The following is a 24,264-nucleotide window of genomic DNA, read 5'->3' as shown; positions in this document are numbered from 1 at the left end:
CACGGGGAGTGTTAGGTGAGACCTGAATTCCTGTGTTTACCAATCCAGCTGAAAGCAGGGCAGGGTGGTCGAACCCACACTTGACACCTGACCCAGCAGGGAGGTAGTGGAGTCCCGGATGCTCTCACCCAAGGGATGGGTGAGACTAAGGGAGGAAAAAGGAGGAAGTTTGAAACTTGGCAGCAGAAAGAGAGCCTGGCATTTGGACAGGGATGTGTGGACCTTGCCCACATACCCTGTAAACCCAAAGGTGTCTCCAGCCCCAGCTCTCTAGGCTGCTGATTTTCCTCCAGCCAGTCCACCTCTGTGTCCCAACAGTAATTAATTACTCAGGCCTCGGTGGCACACAACAAATGCAGTGGTATTTCTATTATTATTATTATTATTATTATTATTATTATTATTTTGTCATGGGGGAATAAGTGGTCTTTTGGAAGTCCTTTGGTAATTGAAAGGGATTTACAAGTCAAAAATGGTTTGAAAATCTCTGCTGTGGATGACAGATTTGGCTAAACCTCTATGTTCCCAACTACCTATCTATGAAATGAAATGAAATGAAATGAAATGAAATGAAATAAAATGAAATGAAATGAAATTAAAAAATAAATTAAATAAAATAATAAAATAAAATACAGGAGAACCTACCTGTGCTGTGCTTAGAGTCCTGGGGGTATTCAGGGAGTGGACTGAATTTTGTAGGAAAACAATGGCATCCTTGCAATTTGTGGTGAAGGGCTCCAGCTTCTATCATGGTGGGAGAGGTAGGAGATGACAGACACACTGTTAGCGTCCATAGAAACGCCGGGGAGCAGCACCCTCCCTGCCCAGAGCTGGACTTCAGCGGTACTCCCAAGCCCACCACAGTGTGGCTCTCCAACAGCCTGTGAATGGCAGCTGTGATGGGCACGGCACTTGGGGTAGAGACAGCTGTTTCAGGTGTGAGTAGAAACATCTGCATAAGGACAAGTCCCAGGACACTGGCAAGTGCAGCGGCTGTAACCTTACCCTACGGAAGGAGATCCAGTCACTGTGGCTATAGGGAAAGGAGCCATCGAGGTCTGCGGTCAGCTGCGAGCTGTCAACAAGCTTGTGCAAGGCCTTCAGGGAGCCTACCACCTCACACTGCCAAGGAGAAGCATTCACTGGTTACGGCCACAGATGCATCCATCAGAAAGACTACTGTGATGGCTCACTCTGGGGAGAACTACCACCGAGAGGGTTGAGAGGCAGGTTTAGGGTCCAGTGGCCCTGCCTGGCTGGTGGCATTAATGGGCTGAATGTGGTTGGGTACAGGAATGAAGGTGGGGAGAAAGGAAAGGAAAAGGTAGCAAAGAGAAATGACAGAAAGCTTCCAAATAAGACCAAAAAAAAAAAAAAAAAAGGAAAAATTGAAAAGGAAGAGAAGGCAAGATGATAGGGGAGGAAGGGAAGGAGAAGAATGAATCAAGGATGTGCTACTCTGAGATGGCAGAGTTGGCCCTTCCTAGACAACTTGAGACGAGGAACCACCTGAAAGCGCCAGAGGGCAAACATGGTCAGACTCATTGAGGAGGGCCACTGAAACATGGAAGAAGGGAGCAGCATGGAATGAGCTCCTCATTTGTATGGCTCTGACCTGACAGCTGGATGCCAACACAGGGAGACTGGATTGAGAGGCTCTGATAGAAAACAGGCATCTTTCTGGCCTGAAGAACAAGAAAATAGAGCTGAGCTGGACTGTGGATACACAAGAGAGAAAGCCAGGGAAAGGGAGCTCCAATTGTGTGTAACTGCCCAGGACTCTGGCTGACCCTGAACCATGTATGCATGGGGAAGATTCTGGGTAGCTAAAGGCAAAAAGAACTGAACTAGACCTATGCAGGGGAGAGTTTTCAGTTTGAGTCCAACCATGTTAAATGCATTTCAAAACACTCCACTGTGGAGCTTTATTACAGAATCCAGAGTCAGCATATTCAACATTATTCAACAGAATATTCACGTGTCCAGAATACAGTCCAAAATTACTTAACACATGAAGAATCAGGAAAATGTGACTCATTCTCAAGGGAAATGACAGTCAACAGAGGTCAATCCAGAAAACACCTGCATGTCGGAATTATTAGACAGGGACTTTAAAGCAGTGGTCATAACTACGCTCAATGATATAAAGGAAAAATGCTTGCAATTACTGAGAGAATAGGAAATCTTAGCAGAGACACAGAAAATACATGTTTAAAATCACTGGATATTTTATAGTTGAAAAATACAATATCTGAACTAAAAAAATGTCACTAGATGGGCTTAATAGCTGAATGGAGATGAATAGAGTATGGAGTTAGTAACTTTGAAGATAGAGGAACAGAAACAATCTGATCTGAAGAAGAGAGAGAAAATAAGTGGGAAAAAAAATGATTCTCAAAGACCTATGGGGCAAGATCGCTTGGGGAGGAGTTAAGATGGTGAAGTAGTGGGACGACCTTATGCTTGCCTCATCCCTCGAACACAGCTAGATAATTATCAAATCATTTTGAACACCCAGGATATCACTTTGAGGACTGAGAGAACAAACTACACAACTAGCGGGAGAGAAGAGGCCACATTGTGAAAGGTAGGAGGTACAGAGACACGTGATTTGGGGGAGAAAAGAATTGTGGGGACTGCAGAGGAGAGACAGCCCTGATCACAGAGAGAGAAGTGAAAGAAAGAAAGAAAGCAGCACACAGGGAACTGCACAAGAAAAACACTTCCCCAAAACCACTGACTGGAAAAATGAGAGGGGCTGATTATTGCAAATTTTTACACACAGTGGAGCTGAAAGTCTGAAGTTTTAGACATCTGCACCATTGCCAGGGTCAAGCCTTGTGGACATAGTGGTCCTCCTGTGCAGAAGGGGGGCAGAGGCCCAGGAGCAGACAGCACGATCCCCTGGGTTACACTGGGAGAGACAGTTCCCCTTCTTGGAGTGCATTTGGGAGAGGCGGCACTGCCTCTCCAGGGACAAAAGAGCCTGTGGGCACCACAGAGCTGCCCCATTCATTAGCATAGAACAGAAACGCCTGCTGAGGGCAGCTAAACTGGATGCCAGCTCTTTGCTACACTTTACCAAAAAATCCAAGCTCTTGTGCAGTTATGCAACTGCTTTTCTGGGACAAAAGTCACCAGCCACAGCATGGCAAGACCCTTCCCCAGAGTACCCGCTTGGTTCTGCACCGTGCCAGGTCCCTAAAATTTGGAGTTTTGAAACCCAGCTGCACACCTGCGAAAAAACACGGGAGCACTGCACGACTGAGCAGGCAGACAGCTCTGACATAGGGTGAAGGCAGGAATCTGATGGGAGCCTGCGACACAAGAGGAGAGATTGTTTACTCTTCTGTGAGGGCATCCTGAACAGCAGGGGGGCAAACTCCCCTCTCTGGGGAAGAGAGAGGGCCGACGCTACTTTTTACCCCTCCCATTAGCATGGACAGACTTTAGCAAGTGGCATAGTGCACACAGCGGAGGCTTGAGCCGCTTATACCAAGCACCGCTCTCCTGTGCTCTGCAGGTGCCTTTTTAATTACAGTAAGAATGATTGAGAGCCAGAGCAGCAGTGGGCCCCTCCCTCCCCCAGAGACTAGCACAAATCCCTTGCATGCACCAGGTCTTCTGCTCAGAGTGCTGCAAAGCTTCAGCTCTAGTGGAAACAGGACTAGCACAGGCTTTCCTAACTCACAAAAGACAGAGCCCTAGACAAAATGCAAGATGGAGGAATTCATCCCAAAAGAAAGAATGAGAAGAGATCACTGCTAGGGAACTAATCAAAATAGATACAAGTAATATGCCTGAACCAGAATTTAAAACAACAATCGTAAGGATACTAGCTGGGCTTGACAAAAGCATAGAAGAAAACAGAGAAACCCTGGCTACAGAGATAAAAGACCTAAAAACTACTCAGGCTGAAATAAAAAATGCTATAACTTAGATGCAAAACCAACTGGATGTAATGACCACAAGAATGGAAGAACAGAGGCATGAATAAGTGATATAGAAGATAAGATTATGGAAAATAATGAAGCTGAAAAGAAGAGGGAAAGAAAAATATTGGATCACGAATATAGACTTAGGGAAATCAGTGACTCCATAACATTCATATCATAGGAGTCCCAGAAGAAGAGAGGGAAAAAGAGACAGAAGGTTTATTTGAGCAAGTTATAGCTAAAAACTTCCCTTATCTGGGGAAGGAAAGAGACATCCAAATCCAGGAGGCCCAGAAAACACCCATCAAAATCAACAAAAGCTGGCCAATACCAAGAGATATTATAGTAAAATTTGCAAAATACAGAGATAAGGAAAGGAAAGAATCCTGAGAGCAGCAAGAGAAAGGAAATCCCTAACTTACAAGGGAAGACAAATCAGGTTAGCAGCAGATCTATCCAAAGAAACCTAGCAGGCCAGAAGAAAGTGGCATGATATATTAAACATGCTGAATGGGAAAGATCTGCAGCCAAGAATACTTTATCCAGCAAGGCTGTCATTCAGAATAGAAGGAGAGATAAAAAATTTCCCAGGCAAACAAAAACTAAAGGAGTTCATGATCACTAAACCAGACCTGCAAGAAATATTAAAGGGGACTCTTTGAATGGGAAGGACCAAAAGCAACAAAGACTAGAAAGGAAAGAGAACATCTCCAGAAACAACAACTTTACAAGTAATACAATGGCACTAAATTCCTATCAATAATCAATCAATAACACACTCTGAATGTAAATGGACTAAATGCTCCAATCAAAAGATGTAGGGTAAAAGAATGGATTAAACAAACAAACAAACAAATAAACAAACAAAACCAAGACTCATCTATATGTTGCCTACAAGAGACTCATTTTAGACCTAAAGACATCTCCAGATTGAAAGTGAGGGGGTGGAGAACAATCCAGGATGCTAATGGATGTCAAAAGAAAGCCAGAGCAGCCATACTTGTATCAGACAAACTAGATTTTAAACCAAAGACTGTAACAAGAGATGAAGAAGGCACTATATCATAATAAAAGGGACAATTCAATCAGAAGATCAGAAGATCCAAGAACTGTAAATACTAACTTGGAAGCACCCAAATATATACAGCAGTTAACAATGAACATAAAGGAATTCACTGATAATAATCCAATAATAGGGGATTTTAGTACCCCACTTACAGCAACAGATAGATCATCTAAGCAGAAAATCACCAAGGAAACAATGGCTTTGAATGACACACTGAACCAGATGGACTTGACAGATATATTTAGGACATTTCATCCTAAAGTGGCAGAATACACATTCTTCTTGAGTATTCATGGAATATTCTCCAAAATAGATCACATCCTGGGTCGCAAATCAGGCCTCAATAAGTACAAAAAGATCGAGATCACACCATGTGTATTTTCTGACCACAACACTATGAAACTTAAAGTTAATCACAAGAAAAAATCTGGAAAGACCACAAATACATGGAGGTTAAAGAATAGTCTACTAAGCAATGAATGGGTAAACCAGGAAATCAAAGAAGAAATTAAGAAATACATGGAAACAGATGAAAATGAAAACATGATGGTCCAAAACCTTTGGGATGCAGCAAAAGTGGTTCTAAGAGGGAATTATATAGCAATACAGGCCCTCCTCAAGAAGCAAGAAAATCTCAAATACATAACCTAACCTTGCACCTGAAAGATCTAGAAAAGGAACAACAAGTGAAGCCTAAAGCCAGCAGAGAAGGTTAATGACAAAGAATCAAGCAAAAATAAGTGATACAGAAACAAACAAAACAGTAAAACTGATCAATGAGACCAGGAGCTGATTCTTTGAAAAAATTGATAAAATCGATAAGTCCCTAGTCAGACTCATCAAAGAGAGAGAGAGCGAGAGAAGAACCCCAAAAATAAAAGCACAAAGGGAGAGGGGAAATAACAACAAACCCCACAGAAATAAAAACAATTATAAGAGAATATTATGAAAAACTATATGCCAACAAATTAACAGCCTAGAAGAAATGGATACATTCCTAAAAACCTACCAAACCTATGAAAACTGAAACAAGAAGAAATAGAAAATTTGAAAAGACCCATAACCAGCAAAGAAATTGAATCAGTAACAAAGACCTCCCAACAAACAAAAGTCCAGGACCAGATGGCTACACAGGTGAATTCTATCAAACATTTAAAGAAGAGTTAATACCTATTCTTTTCAAACTATTTCAAAAAATTAAAAAAGGACAACCTCCATTCTGTGAGGCCAGTATCACCCTGATACTGAAACCAGATAAAGAAACCACTAAAAAAGAGAACTATAGGCCAATATCCCTGATGAACATGGATGCAATAATTCTCAACAAAATACTAGTGAATTGTACCCAACAATACATTAAAAAAAAATCATTCACTATGATCAAGTGGGATTTGTTCAATATTAAGGATGGTTCAATATTTGCAAATCCATCAGCATGAGATAGCACATCAATAAGAGAAAGGATAAGAACCATGTGATCGGGGCGCCTGGGTGGCGCAGTTGTTAAGCATCTCCCTTCGGCTCAGGGCGTGATCCCGGCGTTCTGGGATCGAGCCCCATATCAGGCTCCTCCGCTATGAGCCTGCTTCTTCCTCTCCCACTCCCCCTGCTTGTGTTCCCTCTCTTGCTGGCTGTCTCTATCTCTGTCGAATAAATAAATAAAATCTTAAAAAAAAAAAAAGAACCATGTGATCATTTCAATAGAAGCAGAAAAAGCATCTGACAAAGTACAACATCCATTCATGATAAAACCCTCAACAAAGTACCTTTAGAAGGAACATACCTCAACATAATAAAGGCCATATATGAAAAACCCACAGGAAACATCATTCTCAATGGGGAAAAACTGAGCTTTTCTTCTACAGTGAGGAATAAGAGAGGGATGTCCACTCTCACCACTGTTATTCAACAGTGTACTGGAAGTCCTAGCCACAGCAGTCAGATCACAAAAAGTAATAAAAGGCACCCAAATCAGCAAGGAAGGAGTCAAACTCTATTTGCAGATAACATGATACTCTATATAGAAAACTCAAAAGACTGCACCAAAAAACCACTAGAACTGATACACAAATTCAGTAAAGTCACAGGATACTAAATCCATGCACAGAAACCCTGTTGCATTTCTACACACAAATAATGAAGCAGCACAAAGGGAAATTAAGGAATCAATCCCATTTACAATTGCATCAAAAACAATAAGACACTTAGGGATAAACCTAACCAAAGAGGTGAAAGACCTATACATGGAAAACTATAAAACACAGATGAAAGAAATTAAGATGACATGAAGAAATGGAAAGACATTCCATGCTCATGGATTTAAAAAACAAATATCATTAAAATGTCCATACTATGCAAAGCAATCTACACATTTAATGCAATCCCTATCAAAATACCACCAGCATTCTTCATGGAAATAGAACCACCAGTCCTAAAATTTGTATGGAACCACAAAAGATCCTGAATAGCCAAAGCAACCTTGAAAAAGAAAAGCAAAGCTGGAGGCATCATAATTCTGGACTTGAGTTATATTACAAAGCTGTAGTAATCAAAACAGTATGGTACTGGCACAAAAATGGACACATGGGATCAATGGAACGGAATAGAAAACCCAGAAATGGAACCACAACTATAAGGTCAACTAATTTTCCACAAAGCAGGAAAGAATATCCATTGGAAAAAAGACAGTCTATTCAACAAATGGTGTTGGGAAAACTGGACAGCAACATGCAGAAGAATGAAACTGGGCCACTTTCTTATACTATACACAAAAATAAATTTAAAATGGATAAAAGACCTAAATGTGAGAACTGAAACCATAAAAATCCTAGAAGAGAGCACAGGCAGTGATTTCTCTGACATCTGCCAACACAACCTGTTTCTAGAGAGGTCTCCTGAGGCAAAGGAAACAAAACCAAAAATAAATTATTGGGACTTCATAAAAATAAAAAGCTTCTGTACAGTAAAGGAAACAACCAACAAAACTGAAAGGCAACTTAGAGAGTAGAAGAAGATATTTGCAAATGACATCTCTGATTAAAGTGTTAGTATCCAAAATATATAAAGAACTTATAAAACTCAACACCCAAAAAACCCAAATAATCTAACTGAAAAATAGGCAGAAGTTACAAACAGACATTTTCCCAAAGAAGATGTCCAGATGGCCAACAGACACATGAAGAGATGCTCGACATCACCTATCATCAGGGAAATACAAATGAAAACCACAATAAGATATCACCTCCCACCTGTCAGAATGGCTAAAGTCAATAACACAAGAAATAACAGGTGTTGGCAAGTATGTTGAGAAAGGGAACCCTCTTACACTGTCGGTGGGAGCGCAGCCACTCTGGAGAACAGTATGGAGGTTCTTCAAAACGTTAAAAATAGAGCTACCCTACGACACAGCAATCGCACTACTGGGTATTTACTCAAAGGATACAAAAATACTAATTCAAAGGGATACATGCACCCCGATGTTTATAGCAGCATTATCAACAATAGCCAAACTATGGAAAGAGCCCAAATGTCCACCAACTGCTGAATGGATAAAGAAGATGTGGTCCATATACACAACGTTCACTCATAAGAAACAAAACAGATGAACATAGGGCAAGTGGGAAAAAAATAGAGACAGGGAGCCAAACCATAGGAGACTCTTAACAATAGAGAACACACTGAGGGTTGATGGAGGGAGGTGGGGGGGGGGGAATGGGCCAGGTGGGGGATGGGCATTAAGGAGGGCACTTGTTATAACGAGCACTGGGTGTTGTATGTAAGTGATGAATCACTAAATTCTACTCCTGAAATCAATATTGCAGTGTATGTTAACTAAGTAGAACTTAAATAAAAATTTGGAAAAAATGAAAACAAAAATAAATAAAATTAGATTGTGGGAACAGTTGCACAATTCCATGTATATACTAAAGATCACTGATGAGGTTTGATAAATGATTTGTATGGGACATGAATTATAGCTCAGTAAAGTTGTTTTTGAAAAGAAAGAAAGAGAAAGAAAACTTCTAGACTATCACTTCTTAAAACTCCAAAAAGTAAAAGTACAATAAAGAGTGAAAAACAAAAAAAGACCTCTGGGGCAATATCAGTGTGTGTAATTGAAATCCTAGGATGAGGGGAGAGAATGAGGCAGAAAAAAACATTTCAAGAAATAATGAATGAAAATTTCCTAAATCTGGTGATAGACATAAATTTGAAAATTCAAGTTCAGCCCAACCTGAGAGGATAAAGATGAAGAAACCATGCCCAGTACATTATAGTCAGTTTGCTGAAAAGAAAGAGAAAATCCTGGAAGTAACCAAAGGAAAGTGACACATTTTCTATATATGAACAATTATTTGAATTATAAAAAACTTTTCATCAGAACTATGGAGGCAAAACCATTTTGCAGGAAAAAAAAAAAAGGAAAGAAACTATGGAGGCCAGTAGACAACAGAACAACACCTTTAAAGTCCTGGAAAAACAAACGAAAACCTGCTGTAAGCCAGAATTCTGTATCCAGCAAAAAACCCTTCAGGAATGAAGGCAACATAAAGAGTTTTTAGATAAAAGAGAAAGAAGCAAGAAGAGAAGAGAAAACAAATGAGGTAGAGAAGAAAAATTAGATTTTTAAAAGTTTTCTGATATTATGCTCTTTAGGGCCCTGCAAAAGCTTAAGGGATGGGTGATGGGTTTTCAGGCTCTAATATGGATGCAGCCAGAATTCACATAAAGTTTTTGGTACGTCTTATCTCATCTACGCGTTCTAACATTTAATTTTATGCATCACCCAGAGTCATGTCTAACCCCGAGGGTCTCAAACCATTACCTGAATTGTTCCATCTTTGTCAGGCCTAAATCCTGATTCTTTATTCACCAACATCACAATACTATGAATTATGGAAGGAGATGCGTTCTGAAATAAGAAGAAATACTGATTAGCTTTGTAATTTTTAACTTCATTGACTTAATAGAATTGTCTAACTATGAGGGGTGCTACTTCTGCTTTGATATTTTCCCCAAGTACCTAGAATACGTAAAATGTACCGTCTTTGCTCTAAATGGACATTATTTGACCTTATAAATTTTTAATGTAAACAAGTTTATTGGTTATAATTTACATACAATAAAATCCACCCTTTTAAATATAGAGTTCTCTAAATTTTGACAGAACTTATAGTCATGGAACCACCATCACAGTCAAGATAAATACAACAGTTCAGCGTGCCCCCAATTTCCTCATGCTCCTTTGCCAAGCCCACCAGCCTCTGGCACCGCATCTGTGTCCTTAAGTCTGCCTTTTTCAGGTATCGTACACACGGACTCACACAGTACTGGCTTCTTTCACTCAGCCCAGGGCATCTGCAATTCGTCCATGCGATGGGGGTTCATAGCTTACTCCTTCCCACCGCGGAGGAGAATTCCCCTGCACACAGGCATTACAGCTCATCACCACTCACCAGCTAGAGGACGTCCGGTTGTTTCCAGCTTGTGGCAACCATAAACAAAGCCACTAGAAACTCTGTGTGAACGCAAGTTTTCACTTCTCTTGCGTAAATATCTAGCAGTAGGATTGCTGGGTCCTATGGTAAGTGCATCCTAACTTGTGAAGAAACTGGAGTGGTTGTGCCATTTTGCATATCCACAAGCAATACCAAGCCCTTGCTTCTGTCAAGTTTTGCTGGGTTTTCTCCTTTTGGGTACAAGTTGTATTTCTCCAGTGATTCCTGATGTTGAACATATGTTTATGTGCTTCTCTACCATTCGTATATCTTCTTTGGTCAAGTGTGTTCAAATCTTTGCCCGTATTTCATTGGGCTGTTTGTCTTGTTGCCGAGTTTGGGATTTTGTATATCCCAGATACAAGTCTTTCATCAGATCTGTGTTTTGCACACAGTTTTCTCCCAACTCCTGGCTTGTATTTTTATTTTAGTGACAGTGGCTTTTGAGGAAGTTTTCAGTTTTGATGAAGCCCACCTTATCATGGCTTTCGTTTATGGATCATGGTGTTGGTGTCGTAGCTAAGAAATCTTCGCCTGATCAAGGTCATGAAGATTTTCCCGCGTCCTTCTGGTGGTTTTGCAGCCTCACTTTGCGCAGACAGGTCTGGGACCCACTTGTAATTTTGTATATAGTATGACGTATGTGTTCCCAATTTGGGTTCCAACCCTGCTGTTGTTGTTGTTTTTGACATGTTTTAGGACTTTAAACTAACCTCCTTGATTTCTGTTTTCTAGACTACATTGAAGCCAGATCATTCAGCAATAAAACTATTTTATTTACATAGTGCTTGCTTCTTCACTCATATTTTCTAAAGCTTCACTTTTTAAGTTTCTTATAGTGATAAACAGGTTTTAGGCTCTTTGTAATTCCCAATATTGATCCCCTATTTTGACTGGATAGGCCTCAGAAATAACTTTGGGGCGCCTGGGTGGCACAGCAGTTAAGCGTCTGCCTTCGGCTCAGGGCGTGATCCCGGCGTTATGGGATCGAGCCCCACATCAGGCTCCTCCGCTGGGAGCCTGCTTCTTCCTCTCCCACTCCCCCTGCTGTGTTCCCTCTCTCGCTGGCTGTCTCTATCTCTGTCGAATAAACAAATAAAATCTTTAAAAAATAACTGATACTTTATTTGTATTAAATTAATCTTATATATTTACATTTTTTAAATGCGGCTTCTTGTGGATGACATTCCATAAATATTCATTTAATGAACAAACCATAGAAAAACCTATACAAAAACATTCTTGCTTTTTTATTTGAGTCATTTTCTATTTCTCTCACTCAGTTTAGGTAAAATTTTCAGTTATCATGAATTCAAACTACAAGTTTTGCAAAGTGTTTTATATTTCTCATATATTCCTACCTGAGTGATTTTTTACTATTAGGATTTGTTGCTATTGCAAAGAAGATGGATATTAATTTTCAGACAAGTGAGAACACAGTTTGTGTTTTGTGTTTTGGAAGTTTTATGCTGTGGGCAGGGTAGGAATGAGTAATTCTTAGCATTTTCTTCCACCAAGAAATGAAAAACCCATCATTTCCTTTTTGAAGTGGAAAGCTTACGGTATCTGAACTTTAATAATTTAATAAATTTGAAGGATAGTCACTTGAGGTAATTATGAGAGTTCTATTTTTTGCCCTCTATGAAAAAATTTAACTATTTCTGTATATTCCTCAGAAATAAAACTGAAAATGGAATTCGGCGTATTCCCACTCCTCTCACTTGGGTTACAGACCCTGCCTTTGCCGTCAGGACTCAGGGCCGTCTGAATGCCAGCACCCAGACGACAGGACACAGCGGGTTTCCTCAAGTTCCTTCGAAGATGCGCTTGTGATGAAAACTTGAAGATGTTCCTCCAGCTTCTGCTCTGGGAGAAGTGTGGGTAGAGAGGGGCCATGTCACTTGGGGCTCATTCCACCGCTGTGGGGCCCAGGCGGCGCAGGACTTAAGGGAAGCCTGAACAAAAGAAGTGCTGGGAAGGGGTGTTCTGACAAAGGGAAAATGGTGTGTGGTTCTGGTTGAGGCCGGAGGGCTCCCGGGGCACATGTGGGGTCTGCCTGGGTCTCACACACAGTGGCAGGAACACTCAACGAGGGCTCGGTCATCTCTCTTTGAGGCTGGACACTTAATTTTCAAGTTTTTAATGGGATGCCAAAGAAGTTGAAGCCACCACAGTCCTCTGGCTTCGTGGAGTTCTGCCTCAGTGTCCCCTGGGCGGTAGGACCCCGTCTGCTCTTGGTCCCGCACGCAGCACACACACAGCACAGCGCGGGGAGGGAGCCCACGGGCAGCTGCACGCTCGGGTTTCTTCCTGGTGCCCCAGTAACCTCCCACGAGGCCAGGGCCATGGTCCGTCAGGCGGTGGGGTGGTGACACTGATGCCTCCGTGCCAGCTGCACCCTGGTTGCGCCTGTCTGGGTGTTGCCCACGTTCCTGCCCTGCGGGCCGCACCTCGCCTCTCAGCCTGGGTCCGGGAGTGACCATGCGCTGTCAGAGTTCCTCGAGCCCCTTACTGGGAAAGGGGCCCCAACACAGCCTCTAGGGCCTCATGGGGCTCCGGCCCCACCCTTCCAACTGGAGGGCCCGCAAGGAGCCCGAGGCTCCCGCGCCACCTGCTGGCCTTGGGGGGGGTCATCCTGGGCCCTGCGGCAAGTCACCGGATATCCCCGCTTCCCCTGAAACCAAATTTCAAGCCTCGTCATTCAGAACCTCTCCAGGGCAGCAATGACCAAAGTGACCCGTGTGTGAGGCACCATGTGCCAGGGCTGGCAAAGGGTCTGGGGGGCCCAGGGAGCCTGCAGATGGGGGCTGGGAAGCAGGACCGCTCCCCCACAGGCCGCCCCAGGGCTGAAGGTGGAAGAAACTGGAGGACACCGGAGCAGCAGGGAGGCGGAGGAAGAGGAAGCTCTGCGCGCAGGCTCCGCGGTGAGCTGCGCGGGCCCGGGGCTCCGGAGGGTCCGGAGGGGGGAGGACGAGGCCGGCAGACTGGGCCGCACACCCTCCTCGTGAGGGCGAGCTGTTCCCAACGGGCACGTGAAGCAGGCGGAATGGGTTCTGGGAATCCGGTCACAAGGTCTGGTTGCAGCTTCAAAGTCATTTCAGCAACAGCCACAACGTAGCCTGGTTTTGAAGGCAGACGCAAAGTTGCCTCTCTCCCATGTTTTCACAAGTTGCTACTGATGGGTACTGAGCTGACTGGTGTGAGGTGGCCAGATTACACGTTCGCTCCTGAGGAACGTGCGTCTGAAACAACCCAACCTCACCCTCCGGTGCACTGTGGATGCCGGGCCCAGGCCTCCAGATTTAACACCTTCCTCTGCGAATCCACAGGCTCTGAGGAAGTCCCGTGGTCACCGAGGCGGCTGTTCCTCCTTGGACAGAAGCGCCTTCAAAATCTGTTCAAAAAGCGGTCGTCCCTCTACTTTCCCAGGAGTCTTCCAGTCACGTCTCAGCCTTTGCTGGTCTATAAAATTGCATGTGGTCCAGAAAATCCAGAATCTCAAAGGCATTTCGAAGACCACACAGCATATGAGCATCAAGCTGGATGACATCCCGGTCGCGGATTTCTGAGCCCGACAGCCGGCCGAGAGCGGGGGAGTGAGCAGTAAGGGATTCGTGAGCCTCCCCGGCAGTCGCGGAAACAGTTTCGGCACGTCAAACCTGTGACTCCGGGCTTTGAAGGTGTGTGCTGTGAACCCTTCTGCTGAGAGCCCGTTTCTCCCTCTGACATGCAGACCTCGCCGCTGGGCTCTGCTCTGAGAGCCCTCTCCTGCTGGACGGCGCCTCTGCGTCGGTCCTTCCCTCCTGGGGAATCTGCTCCTTGTCCTCTGAGTCCGACAGGAGCTGCGCCACCGCCAGGTGCCCTGACCAGGGTTGTCTGCTTCTGCTAACCTGGCCCACGGCTGCCTGGCCTCCCCCAGCCCCTGCCCCACACACGGCCTGCCCGCCGGGGGCTCTCCTCTCCTTTCCCCACACGCTGTTCTCCAGCTTATTGAGTGCACTTCCGTCCAGATGTGCCCCGACCTCCACCACGGAGTCCTTCCTTGAAAGAATTTCCATTTGGCGTCCCTAAACTTAGGAACCTGGATAGAATGGTGACTGGTGCCTGGCACCTTTAGCAGAGACCAAAGAGAGGGAACAGGTTTTCACTGAGGGAGAAGGGGGGACCCCAGACTCCACAGGGTTTGGCACATGAGGGCCCCCATATACACACGCCTGAGGGAGTGTGAACGCTCTCAGGCTCCCACCCGGCCCTGGGTCTCTGGACTTTCTCCCTGTTCTAGGGACTCCCCACTTCCCTCTCGATTTTACTCATGACCCCAAATCCAGGATCAGGTCTTCCTGGGGTGACTGCGAACCTGCCAGACAGCCTCCTTGACCTCGTTGCAGAGGCCTGGCAGGTACCATATCTGCCCCAAGGTAGGGCCCTCCTCCCCACAGCATCCACACCTCTGTCCGTGTCTGAGAAGGTGCGGCGTGCAGCCCTGCACCCGGATTTAGTCAGGCACTGGATAAGGACTGCTGTGGGGGGAAGGGGTCATGCCCACATGGGCTGGTCCTGGCTGACCCTGCCTTTAAGGTCCGCAGTGGCGACCCAGGAGATGGGCGGGAAGCTCCTTCCCGGTGACCGTGTCCGACCGCGGGGGAGCACAGTTGATGGATGCAGGAGCGGGCTCTTTCTGCCACTTTCCACGTCCACACTCAGGACCCCCACCTCAGCCTGAGATTCACACTGGGGGTGAGTCCGGGCATGGCTGCACTCAGCTGCTCCTGGGTCATGAGGGAGCCATGAGGTGCTCGGTGCCCTGAGGACAGGAGCCACCCTGACTCACCTGCAGCGCTGTCAGAGCCTGGAAGAGAGCAGGGGCAGCCGGACCCTCGCGAGCGTCCACCAGGATGACCAGTCCCAGCTCCTGCACCTCTTTCCTGGAGAGAGAGACAGACTGTTAGCCGCTGCAGGCCACGTCTCTTCCACGACCAGCTTCTTCACCTCTTGGTGAGATGCCCTGGGCTGCCCAAGTTCTGACACATGTCAATCTTCTGCTTCCTGAGGAATCGAGCGGCCTGCCAGGGGCAGACAGGGCAGCTGGGTTCACTGTGGTGGATCAGTCCTGTCTGATGGCCTCTCGCGCCAGGGGAACTGCATGTTTGCATTTGCTGTGGCTGCTTTCTCTCCCACACCACCCCATCACACAGCACAGGCCCTGGAGCCTTCTTGTGGGAGGGTGCTTGTTTGGGCTGTAACACGATGTGGAGTTCTACTCCGATGGGAGTGGACAAGAACCAGACGTGGCCGGCTCGTCTCAGGACTGCAGCTCCAGGCCAATCACTTGGCTCACCGTCTTTCCAGAGCTCAAGGGGGACAGCAGAGCACCCTCTAAAGGTGGGAATACTGCCTTGTCACGCCCCTGCACGAGAGCTCTGTCCCTACTGTGATCGTGACTGTAAGCTGTAGTTCTAAACAGGACAACATACTAGACTACGGCAGGGCCTGGATCCAGCCCCACCGTCCAGGAGCAACTAACCTCACCTCAGCCCCACGCGTGGGTGCTGGTCTTGAACGGACACGCACTCTCACTCTGGCCCGCTCGCACAAAGCGGGGAGAGCCGCACGTCGCACCAAAGCCCGTCCTGGTCAAAAGGGCGAGTGTGCCGCACAGGGAGGGTGTGTTCCATTTCGGGTGTGACTGCTAAGGAATGCTTCTGAAGGCGGTGTGTCTGGGGAAGCTGGAGTGGTAAGGGCAGAGTAGACCGTGGTGTTCTGGTGTCAAAGCCGGACGCAGAAAAGGTGAGGCTGCGAGAACACCTCCATCTCACTCCCTCTCTCAGCTGGCCAGCTCTGCACGCAGGCCTCCTCTGCCACGGAAGCCACTTTGTGACCCGCGTGGCTTGAAGCGCTGGAGTTCACATGTCTGGGAGCAGTGCTGTCAGGAGCTGGGCACGACGCTCCACTTCCTCCAAGGGTCCTGTGTCCCTCCTGGTCCCCAGTGACCTCCCTCTTCTGACACTCCCACTTCTGGTCTCTCTTCACCCCTGATCTCCCGTGGTCTCCCTGAATTTGTGTCTCAAGGTTTGCTCCTGGCCTCAGAGGCAGGGCCGGGTCTCACTGCCACACTGACTGGTTCGGCCTGGGAAACACCCCTGGCGGCTCTAGACCCACACGTTCTCCTCCACCGATCTCACCCACTTGGTGGCTTTGCTGAAGGGGATGGCCGCACAGTGAACAACCCAGCCCCTTTCTGGGGGCTGCTTCCCAAGTTCAGAGACTGCTGGACCCTCCACCTGGGCTGGCTCAGAGGGATCCAGTGACTCACAGTCTGGGTAGTACAGGATTAGATGGGAGGAAATGCCCCCAGGCCACCCAGCATGAACCCCTAGACCAAACTTGCTTCTCTCTGCCTGCCTCCTGTGGTGGATGGAGCTGGCTGGCTCCCCTCGTCGGGCTCCACTGAGCCCGTGGCCATGTACAGATCTGCTTGCCATGTGCAGGCCATGTGCATTTCTGCAGAAGCCTCACGCTGTGTTCCTGCATTGCCCTGGCTTGTCTACCAGAGGTCCGCGTGGCCTTCAGGCCCAGAGCACCCCCTGCCTACATGGGGTCTTTAGTCCTCACTCCTGCCTCCTGACTCAGAAAGTGACTGGCTGCTCTGGGGCTCGTGTGTGCTCTTCCTTCTGCTCAGAATGTCCTTCCCTTCTTGTCTGCAAACACTCACCTTCCTCAAGGACACAGAGCACATCCGGAGTCCCCTCCCCTGGCTGAGGCTGCAGCCCCTCCCCGCATTGTGGGCTTGTCTTATGCTGGGAGATGCAACAATTTGGGTTCCCATATGTGTCCCTTTGAGGCTGGAGCCATATTCTGTTCTTTTTTGGTACTCTCTTGCAGTGGTGGATGGGTGGGTGGGTTCCTTCACACCCAGGATAGATGGATGGATGACGGCCAAGGTCCGTCCTGATTTTAAGATTGCATATCTGAGTTTGATGGATATCCATTTACAAGGCACGCTCCCGGGAACACCTGGCTCCCTGTAACACAGCTGCAGTAACCCATAACCAGACACGCTGGGCGCTCTTCCTGGTAATTAATGCTGACACCCTGGGGACTTCGTTCTGAGAGCTGAAGGCATGTGTCACATCCCACGACGCGGAGGTGGATTTCGGCTCCTCAAGGGGCGACAGTCAATCTGGACGCTAACAAAATTGCAACGCTTGTGGGGAAATAATCAGCCAAACCAGGAGGCCCCACCACGAGTTACCCTAAGTGCTTTAGGGTATTTTTCTCAGCAGAGGCCTTACTTGGAGCTTCCCGAGCCGGTGAAGACATCTGCCCTGGGAGGGGAGTGGGGCTGTCTGACTTTTCTGTGGAAAAGGCAGAGGGCTACAGATCCCAGGTCAAGTCTTGTCCCTGCCAACCCCACAGGGACCCTAACACCTACTGTTGGTGTTCCGTTGTGGAATGGAGAGGACAGCGCTCAGCCCGACAGGCCAACCAGGCTGAGTACGCAGAGGGTATAAACTCCGAAACTACAGAAGGCTATTGTCCTTGTCAATCGGGACTGCTCTCCATTACTGCCCTGAGTTAACTCTGGAAGCTCCCATAAAAGAAAGCTGTTGGTAAATAGAAAATGTCATTATCTCAGTGCTGTGGTGTTTCCTTGAGGCTTACAAAGTATAAGTTACTGTGAGGACAAGTCTGTATATTTTTTCAGGGTATTTCTTTATATTTTGAAATCTGTGCTGAGAGATAACTTTGAAATCCCAGGCTCACCCAAAGGCAGTGAAGCTGGTGCCCTCAGATAATTGGGAATCTTGCTCTGGGAAAGGGGTGTCAGGGAGCACACTTTCTTTTCCTGCCTAATTGTTCCCACACTGAATCTACCTATGCTATTTCGGAAGAAATTCCAACAGAAAGTTCACGCACCATAAAGAGCACGAGGTCACGTCACGAGGCATCACGTAACATGTTCCTACCTGAGCTCACATCATATGATGTGCATCTCGTCACTGAGCGAGAGAACATCACGGATGTACCATGAAGATGACGCTCTGGACTTCAGCCTACAGACTTTACACAGACTATTTCTAACCCCCCTGACACTCCTTCAAGGCAGCTGCTACAATCCCAGGTTATGGGGAGGACACAGGCTTATGGACCATCTACCTGTCAGTAAGGGTACACCTGGGATCTGAGCCAGGCTGTCTGACCTTGGAACCAAGCTCGGCAGCTGGGCAACCCTCCTTCCCCTAGGGGCTGTCTTCACCCAGCACCTCGGGGACTCTTGGTCTGGAGGCCATAAGGGCTGTCCAAAGCATGCCTGCCTCTGATGGGATCAACTTGAAATAACACACTTTAACCATCCTGGACTCCTGCTCTCCTGTCTCTGTCCTCGGTCCACGAGGAGATCTGAAGCCATGCCCTGGTGCAGACCTGCTCCACACGTCGTCATCGCGCAGGATCCAGGTGGTGTGGCTTCCCAGAGTTCCACGTCAGGGAGGACAGGTCTCTCTTAAGGGGCTGGCCTGCTTTCCTCCTGGTATGCGGCAATGCCTAGCTAAGCACAAGGGTCACTTCGCATGAATCAGTCCTTGCTGCTCTGGGTACCAGGTCCTATCATTTGTATGATTTCTTGACCCACTTATTCTAAAGCTTCTGTTTATATCAGTTAGGTCTTTATCCAGAAGGAGGTGGAGTGTAAAAGATGTATGTACATAGTGCACAGAGCAAGTATTAACCAATGCAGAGCAACACAGAGCTCAAGGCTCGAGCGTGTGTCAGAGCCCGGATTCAGCGGGGAGAGGTCGGGGCGAGCGGGAGGGCAGGAATGCGTGCAGGACAGCCGATGCACCTAGAAAAGACAGCAGGAGCCTGAGGGGCAGCTGGGAGCCCCCGAGGCTGCAGACAGAGACCCTCACACGAGGCCGCAAGCTTGTGCAGGTATGACCCCAAGGTCTGAATGCTGGGAACCTGGCTGTCCCACCTGGGGATGCTGTGGAAGTACTGCAACAGGCGGGTCAGCTCGAAGCTGGAGGTGTGTTTGCTGGACCAGAGCGGGCCCCTCGCGCACACCTGCACCACTGCTCTCCCCTGGTGGTCTCGGGTCCCTGAAGAAACAGAGGGCATCATGAGGGCGCAGCTCCAGTGGGGACATGCATGGCTTCAAGCTTGAGAAATACTGAACTAGGGTCTGCGAACTGTTGAGCTATTGGCTTAGATGTGAGATCTACTGGAGAGAGGGCCTGGCACTCGCCTGGGCAGGTGACAGCTAAACTCACCTAAAAGCATGACTGGGCATTGCTATGGCCTGAGTGTTTGTGTTGCCCCCAAATCCTATGTTGAAACCTAACCCCAGTGTGGTGATACTAGGGTACTAGGTGGGCCTATGGGAGGTGCTTACGTTATGAGCGTGGAGCTCCACGAACGGGATTCATGCCTCTTACAAAACAGACCTCAGACGGCTCCCTCACTCTTTCCACCATGTGAGGACACTGAAAAAGGTGTCAACTACAGACCAGGAAGAGGGGCCCTCACTACACCCTGCCTGTGCTGGCACCTTGACCTTGGACTACCAGCTTCCAGAACAGAGAAATCCATGTCTGTGGTCTAGAAGGCATCCAGTCTCTGGAATGTTGTTATACCTGCCCAGAGTAAGACGGCCATACTCACCTGGGAGGGTGATGACCCCGGAGTGCAGGAGCTCCTGGCTGACCTCCAGCACCTGCCTAGGCGCCTGGTTGGGCACATCTCCCGTGCTGGGTGGCTGTTCTCCTCTCTCGGGGCACAGCGGCTCAACAAGCACGTCTGAAATCCGGCCAGGATCATGCCCTCGGAAGGTGCTGCTGTCTCCGTCGACACCAGCTAGATAACAGAAAGAGACCTGGTCAAAGATGAAGGGTTTCTCTAGTTTGAAGGCAGCTATTCAGCTTGCCACAAACACAAGGAGAAAATCATGTGTGAACATACTGGGTCCCATGAGAACTTGTCCTATTTCTGGTGGAAAACATCAGTGTGTCACACCTGACAGGACAGGCGCATTCCTGAGCACTAGGGCATGAATGAACACAAGAAAGCTGAACATTCCAGTTCACCAAGAGTGCTCACTACTTTTTTTTTTTTTTTTTAGAAGTTAATATTGTTTTAATGCTATTATCTATTATCTGACCCACAAAAATTAATCATTTTTAAACTGACATAATAATTATATTTTTATAGTAAAAGAAAAAATGTTTTTGATCTAGGACACAATCCAGCATCACTCATTGCAAATATTTGTCCTGTCTCATTAGTCTTATTTAATCCAGAGCAGTTCTTCAGTCTTTGTTCATCTCTCATGTTCTTGATATTTTTGAAGAATGCAGTCCAGTTATTTTGTAGAATGTCCCTCAATTTGAGTTTGTCTGATGTTATAAATCTATTTGGGTTAAGCATTTTTTGGCAGTAACACCACTGATGTGATGTTATATCAAGAGTGCTCACTACTTAAACACACTTCAGGGAGAACATTTTTATACTGAATAATGTCATCCTAATTTATTTTCTCATATAGATTTCCCAAAGAGTGTCACAAAAATATATCCACAGGGGTAAGAGCACCCTGAAGGCAGGCAGCATCATAGTTGGGGGTGCCTACCTCTCCTGTATCACCCAGCGGGGGGGGGGGGCACCTGGATCTCCTGCATCAGAGGGGGGGACCTGGATATCCTGCAAAACCCGGGGGGGGGGGACCTGGATCTCCTGTATCACCCGGAGAGGGGGAGACCTGGATCTCCTGCATCACACGGGGGGGGGGGGGGGACCTGGATCTCCTGCATCACCCAGAGGGGGGGACCTGGATCTCCTGCGTCACCCAGAGGGGGGCACCTGGATCTCCTGCATCACCCAGAGAGGGGAGACCTGGATCTCCTGCGTCACCCAGAGGGGGGCACCTGGATCTCCTGCGTCACCCAGAGGGGGGGACCTGGATCTCCTGCGTCACCCAGAGGGGGAGACCTGGATCTCCTGCGTCACCCAGAGGGGGGGAACCTCGATCTCCTGCGTCACCCAGAGGGGGGGACCTGGATCTCCTGCATCACCCAGAGGGGGAGACCTGGATCTCCTGCATCACCCAGAGGGGGAGACCTGGATCTCCTGCGTCACCCAGAGGGGGGGACCTGGATCTCCTGCATCACCCAGAGGGGGAGACCTGGATCTCCTGCGTCACCCAGAGGGGGGGACCTGGATCTCCTGCGTCACCCAGAGGGGGAGACCTGGATCTCCTGCGTCACCCAGAGGGGGGGACCTGGATCTCCTGCATCACCCAGAGGGGGAGACCTGGATCTCCTGTGTCACCTGGGGGGGGAGGACCTGGATCTCCTGCATCACCCAGAGGGGGGGACCTGGATCTCCTGCATCACCTGGGGGGGGAGGACCTGGATCTCCTGCATCACCCAGAAGGGGAGACCTGGATCTCCTGCATCACCCAGAGGGGGGGACCTGGATCTCCTGCATCACCCAGAGCGGGAGACTTGGGTATCCTGCATCACCCGGGGGGGGGGGGGGAATGGATCTCCTGCATCACCGGGGGGGGGGGACCTGGATCTCCTGGATCGCCCAGAGAAGGGGGACCTGGATCTCCCGTATCACCCTGAAGGGGAGGGCTCATGTTCATGCACGAGCTTGGAGGAGACAGCAGTGGCCGAGGCTTGTGGGTCTGTTCCTCAGCCCTGTTTCTACACTGCACTTCACAGGGGGTGAGCCACACCGCAGACAGAGCAAGCAGATTCAAACCCCCAGCCTTGCAACCCTCAGGGCCTGTGTTTTCCCAGCGAGGGGAGATGGTTTTAGCCAGAGCTGGTTGGCACCTAAGACCCTGTGGGGCACCCTGAACCAATTTGGGGTTTGCTTTCCTCTTCCTGAACTTCTTACAGTACTAATGTCTTACAACTCTGTTAACAGCTCTCTCATTCTAGCTGGACCAGAAAAGCCCACAGCATTCTTTTTATATATCTATTTCAAAAACAACTTTGGGCCGCTGGGGTGGCTCAGTCAGTTAAGCATCTGACTCTTGATCTCAGCTCAGATCTTGATCTCAGGGTCATGAGTTCAAGTCTCACTTTGGGCTCCACACTGGGCGTGCAGACTATTTCAAGAAAAAATAATTTAAAAAATAAAACAAAGCAACTTTGTTAGGTATATTTTACATATAATAAAACTCACTCGTTTCAAGCGTATAATTAAGAGGATTTTAGCAACTTTACCAAGTGGTGCAAGCAACACTATAGGTCAGTTTTAGAACACTTCCATCCCTCCAGAGAGACCCTTCATGCCCATTTACTACAAACGTGCACCTCCCACCCCTGACAACTGCCTGTGTGCGTTCTGTCCTGGACCATTCGTACAAATGCAGTGAGACACTATGGGGTCTCTTGTGTCTGACCTCTTTCACTCAACACAACTGCTTTTGAGGTTCATACCTGACGTCTCCTGGGTCTGAGTGTCATTCCTTCCACGGGTCTCATCCCACTGTGTGATGGGCCACATTTTTTGTCTGTCCCTTCACCAGCTGATCGGTCACAACTGCATAGTACCCTTGAGAATGAATTTTTTCATGTACGTTCAAGTATTTTCTAGGATATGTCAACAGCATTGGTAAAATTTTGGGGTTCCCAAGTGTTCTAATGCTTTAATTCTACACTGACCTCAAACTTCCTCACATGGATGGGGGAGCAAACAACACATTCGTGTGGACTTTTCTTATTAGGCATCTTCCTAGTTGAGGAGGTCATTCATGTGGGCTTTTCCTGAATTCAGTTTGCAGACTGTGGGACAGTGAACGGAGAGGTCTGAGGTCCTGGGGGCTACGTATGAAAATGGATAGGAATAAAAGCAGTACCCTCATGTGGCTAATCAAGAAACAGCGGCTCAGTTGCCACTAGCTGAATAAACATGATATTCTTGAAATAAATTGAAATGTCACATTTAGTGTTTTGAAATTAGGTTGATTCTACGTTCAAAGAAGAGACAAAGCAAAGTCTCAGTAGCTGGAGCAAACTGGAACAGAGGAAAGCAATTGGAAGAGAAAAGAAGCAGCTGGAACAGACGAGGAGCAGCTGGACAGGAGGAGTAGCTGGAACAGGAGCCATAGCTGAAACAGAGGAGAAGCAGCTGGAACAGAGGAGGAGCAGCGTCTGGAACAGAGGAGCAGCAGCTGCAACAGAGAAACAATGTCTGTGCTGTGGAAGAGTGAGCGTGCTAATTGTTACTTGTTCAACTTAGGTTTTAGCAGGATGTCCAGCTGAGGCATTTTCCTACGTTGAAGAAGATACGAGTTCTAGGGCCACACCACAAACTGTGCACTCCAGGGACAAGTGTGTGTCCAGGCAGCAAGGATGGAGGGGAATGTCTGTATCAACAAGCCACTGGCTACTCACTGGGTGACCGATCATCGAAGCCCTCTGCCCAGGCCTCCGGTGCCACCGCCCAGCTTCTCATGGGAGGAAGCAGCGTCCTCTTTATCCACAGGTGCCTCCTTCTTCCACGGCTCTGGACAGTCCGCAGGAGGTGACAGGTGGAGGAAGAAGGGAAGAGTGCTCCCAGGAAGGGAACTCCCCGCTTCAGGCGAGGGAGACAAGACTTCTCTCCCCACCAGCCCTCAGTGCTAACTATGCGTAGTCTCTGGAGCTGAGGAGGCAAAGCCCACCGGGGCCCCAGAGAAATGACTACTTGAGAACGCCACGTCTCTGACGACAAGACTGGCATCTGCAGGGGGCTACGTGACACACAGGGAGCCAGT

General features: G+C 47.7%; 1 protein-coding gene across 1 annotated transcript in view; it reads right to left on the bottom strand.

Annotated features, from left to right (window-relative positions):
* PLEKHG4B (pleckstrin homology and RhoGEF domain containing G4B) overlaps positions 1-24,264 on the bottom strand; it is an 83,450-nt gene that overhangs the window by 18,199 nt on the left and 40,987 nt on the right. The window contains exons 4-9 of the mRNA XM_057312137.1: positions 20,160-20,351; positions 19,474-19,597; positions 15,331-15,424; positions 9,827-9,913; positions 1,006-1,122; positions 646-744 (exon numbers count right to left, since the gene is read on the bottom strand). Coding sequence (XP_057168120.1) covers positions 646-744; positions 1,006-1,122; positions 9,827-9,913; positions 15,331-15,424; positions 19,474-19,597; positions 20,160-20,351 — 713 coding nt within the window. The remainder of the gene's footprint in view (positions 1-645; positions 745-1,005; positions 1,123-9,826; positions 9,914-15,330; positions 15,425-19,473; positions 19,598-20,159; positions 20,352-24,264) is intronic.

This window comes from Ursus arctos, unplaced genomic scaffold, assembly GCF_023065955.2.
Source record: "Ursus arctos isolate Adak ecotype North America unplaced genomic scaffold, UrsArc2.0 scaffold_15, whole genome shotgun sequence".
Classification (NCBI taxonomy): Eukaryota; Metazoa; Chordata; class Mammalia; order Carnivora; family Ursidae; genus Ursus; species Ursus arctos.
The sequence above is the reverse complement of the archived record's forward strand: the minus strand, read 5'-3'. Positions and strand labels throughout refer to the sequence as shown.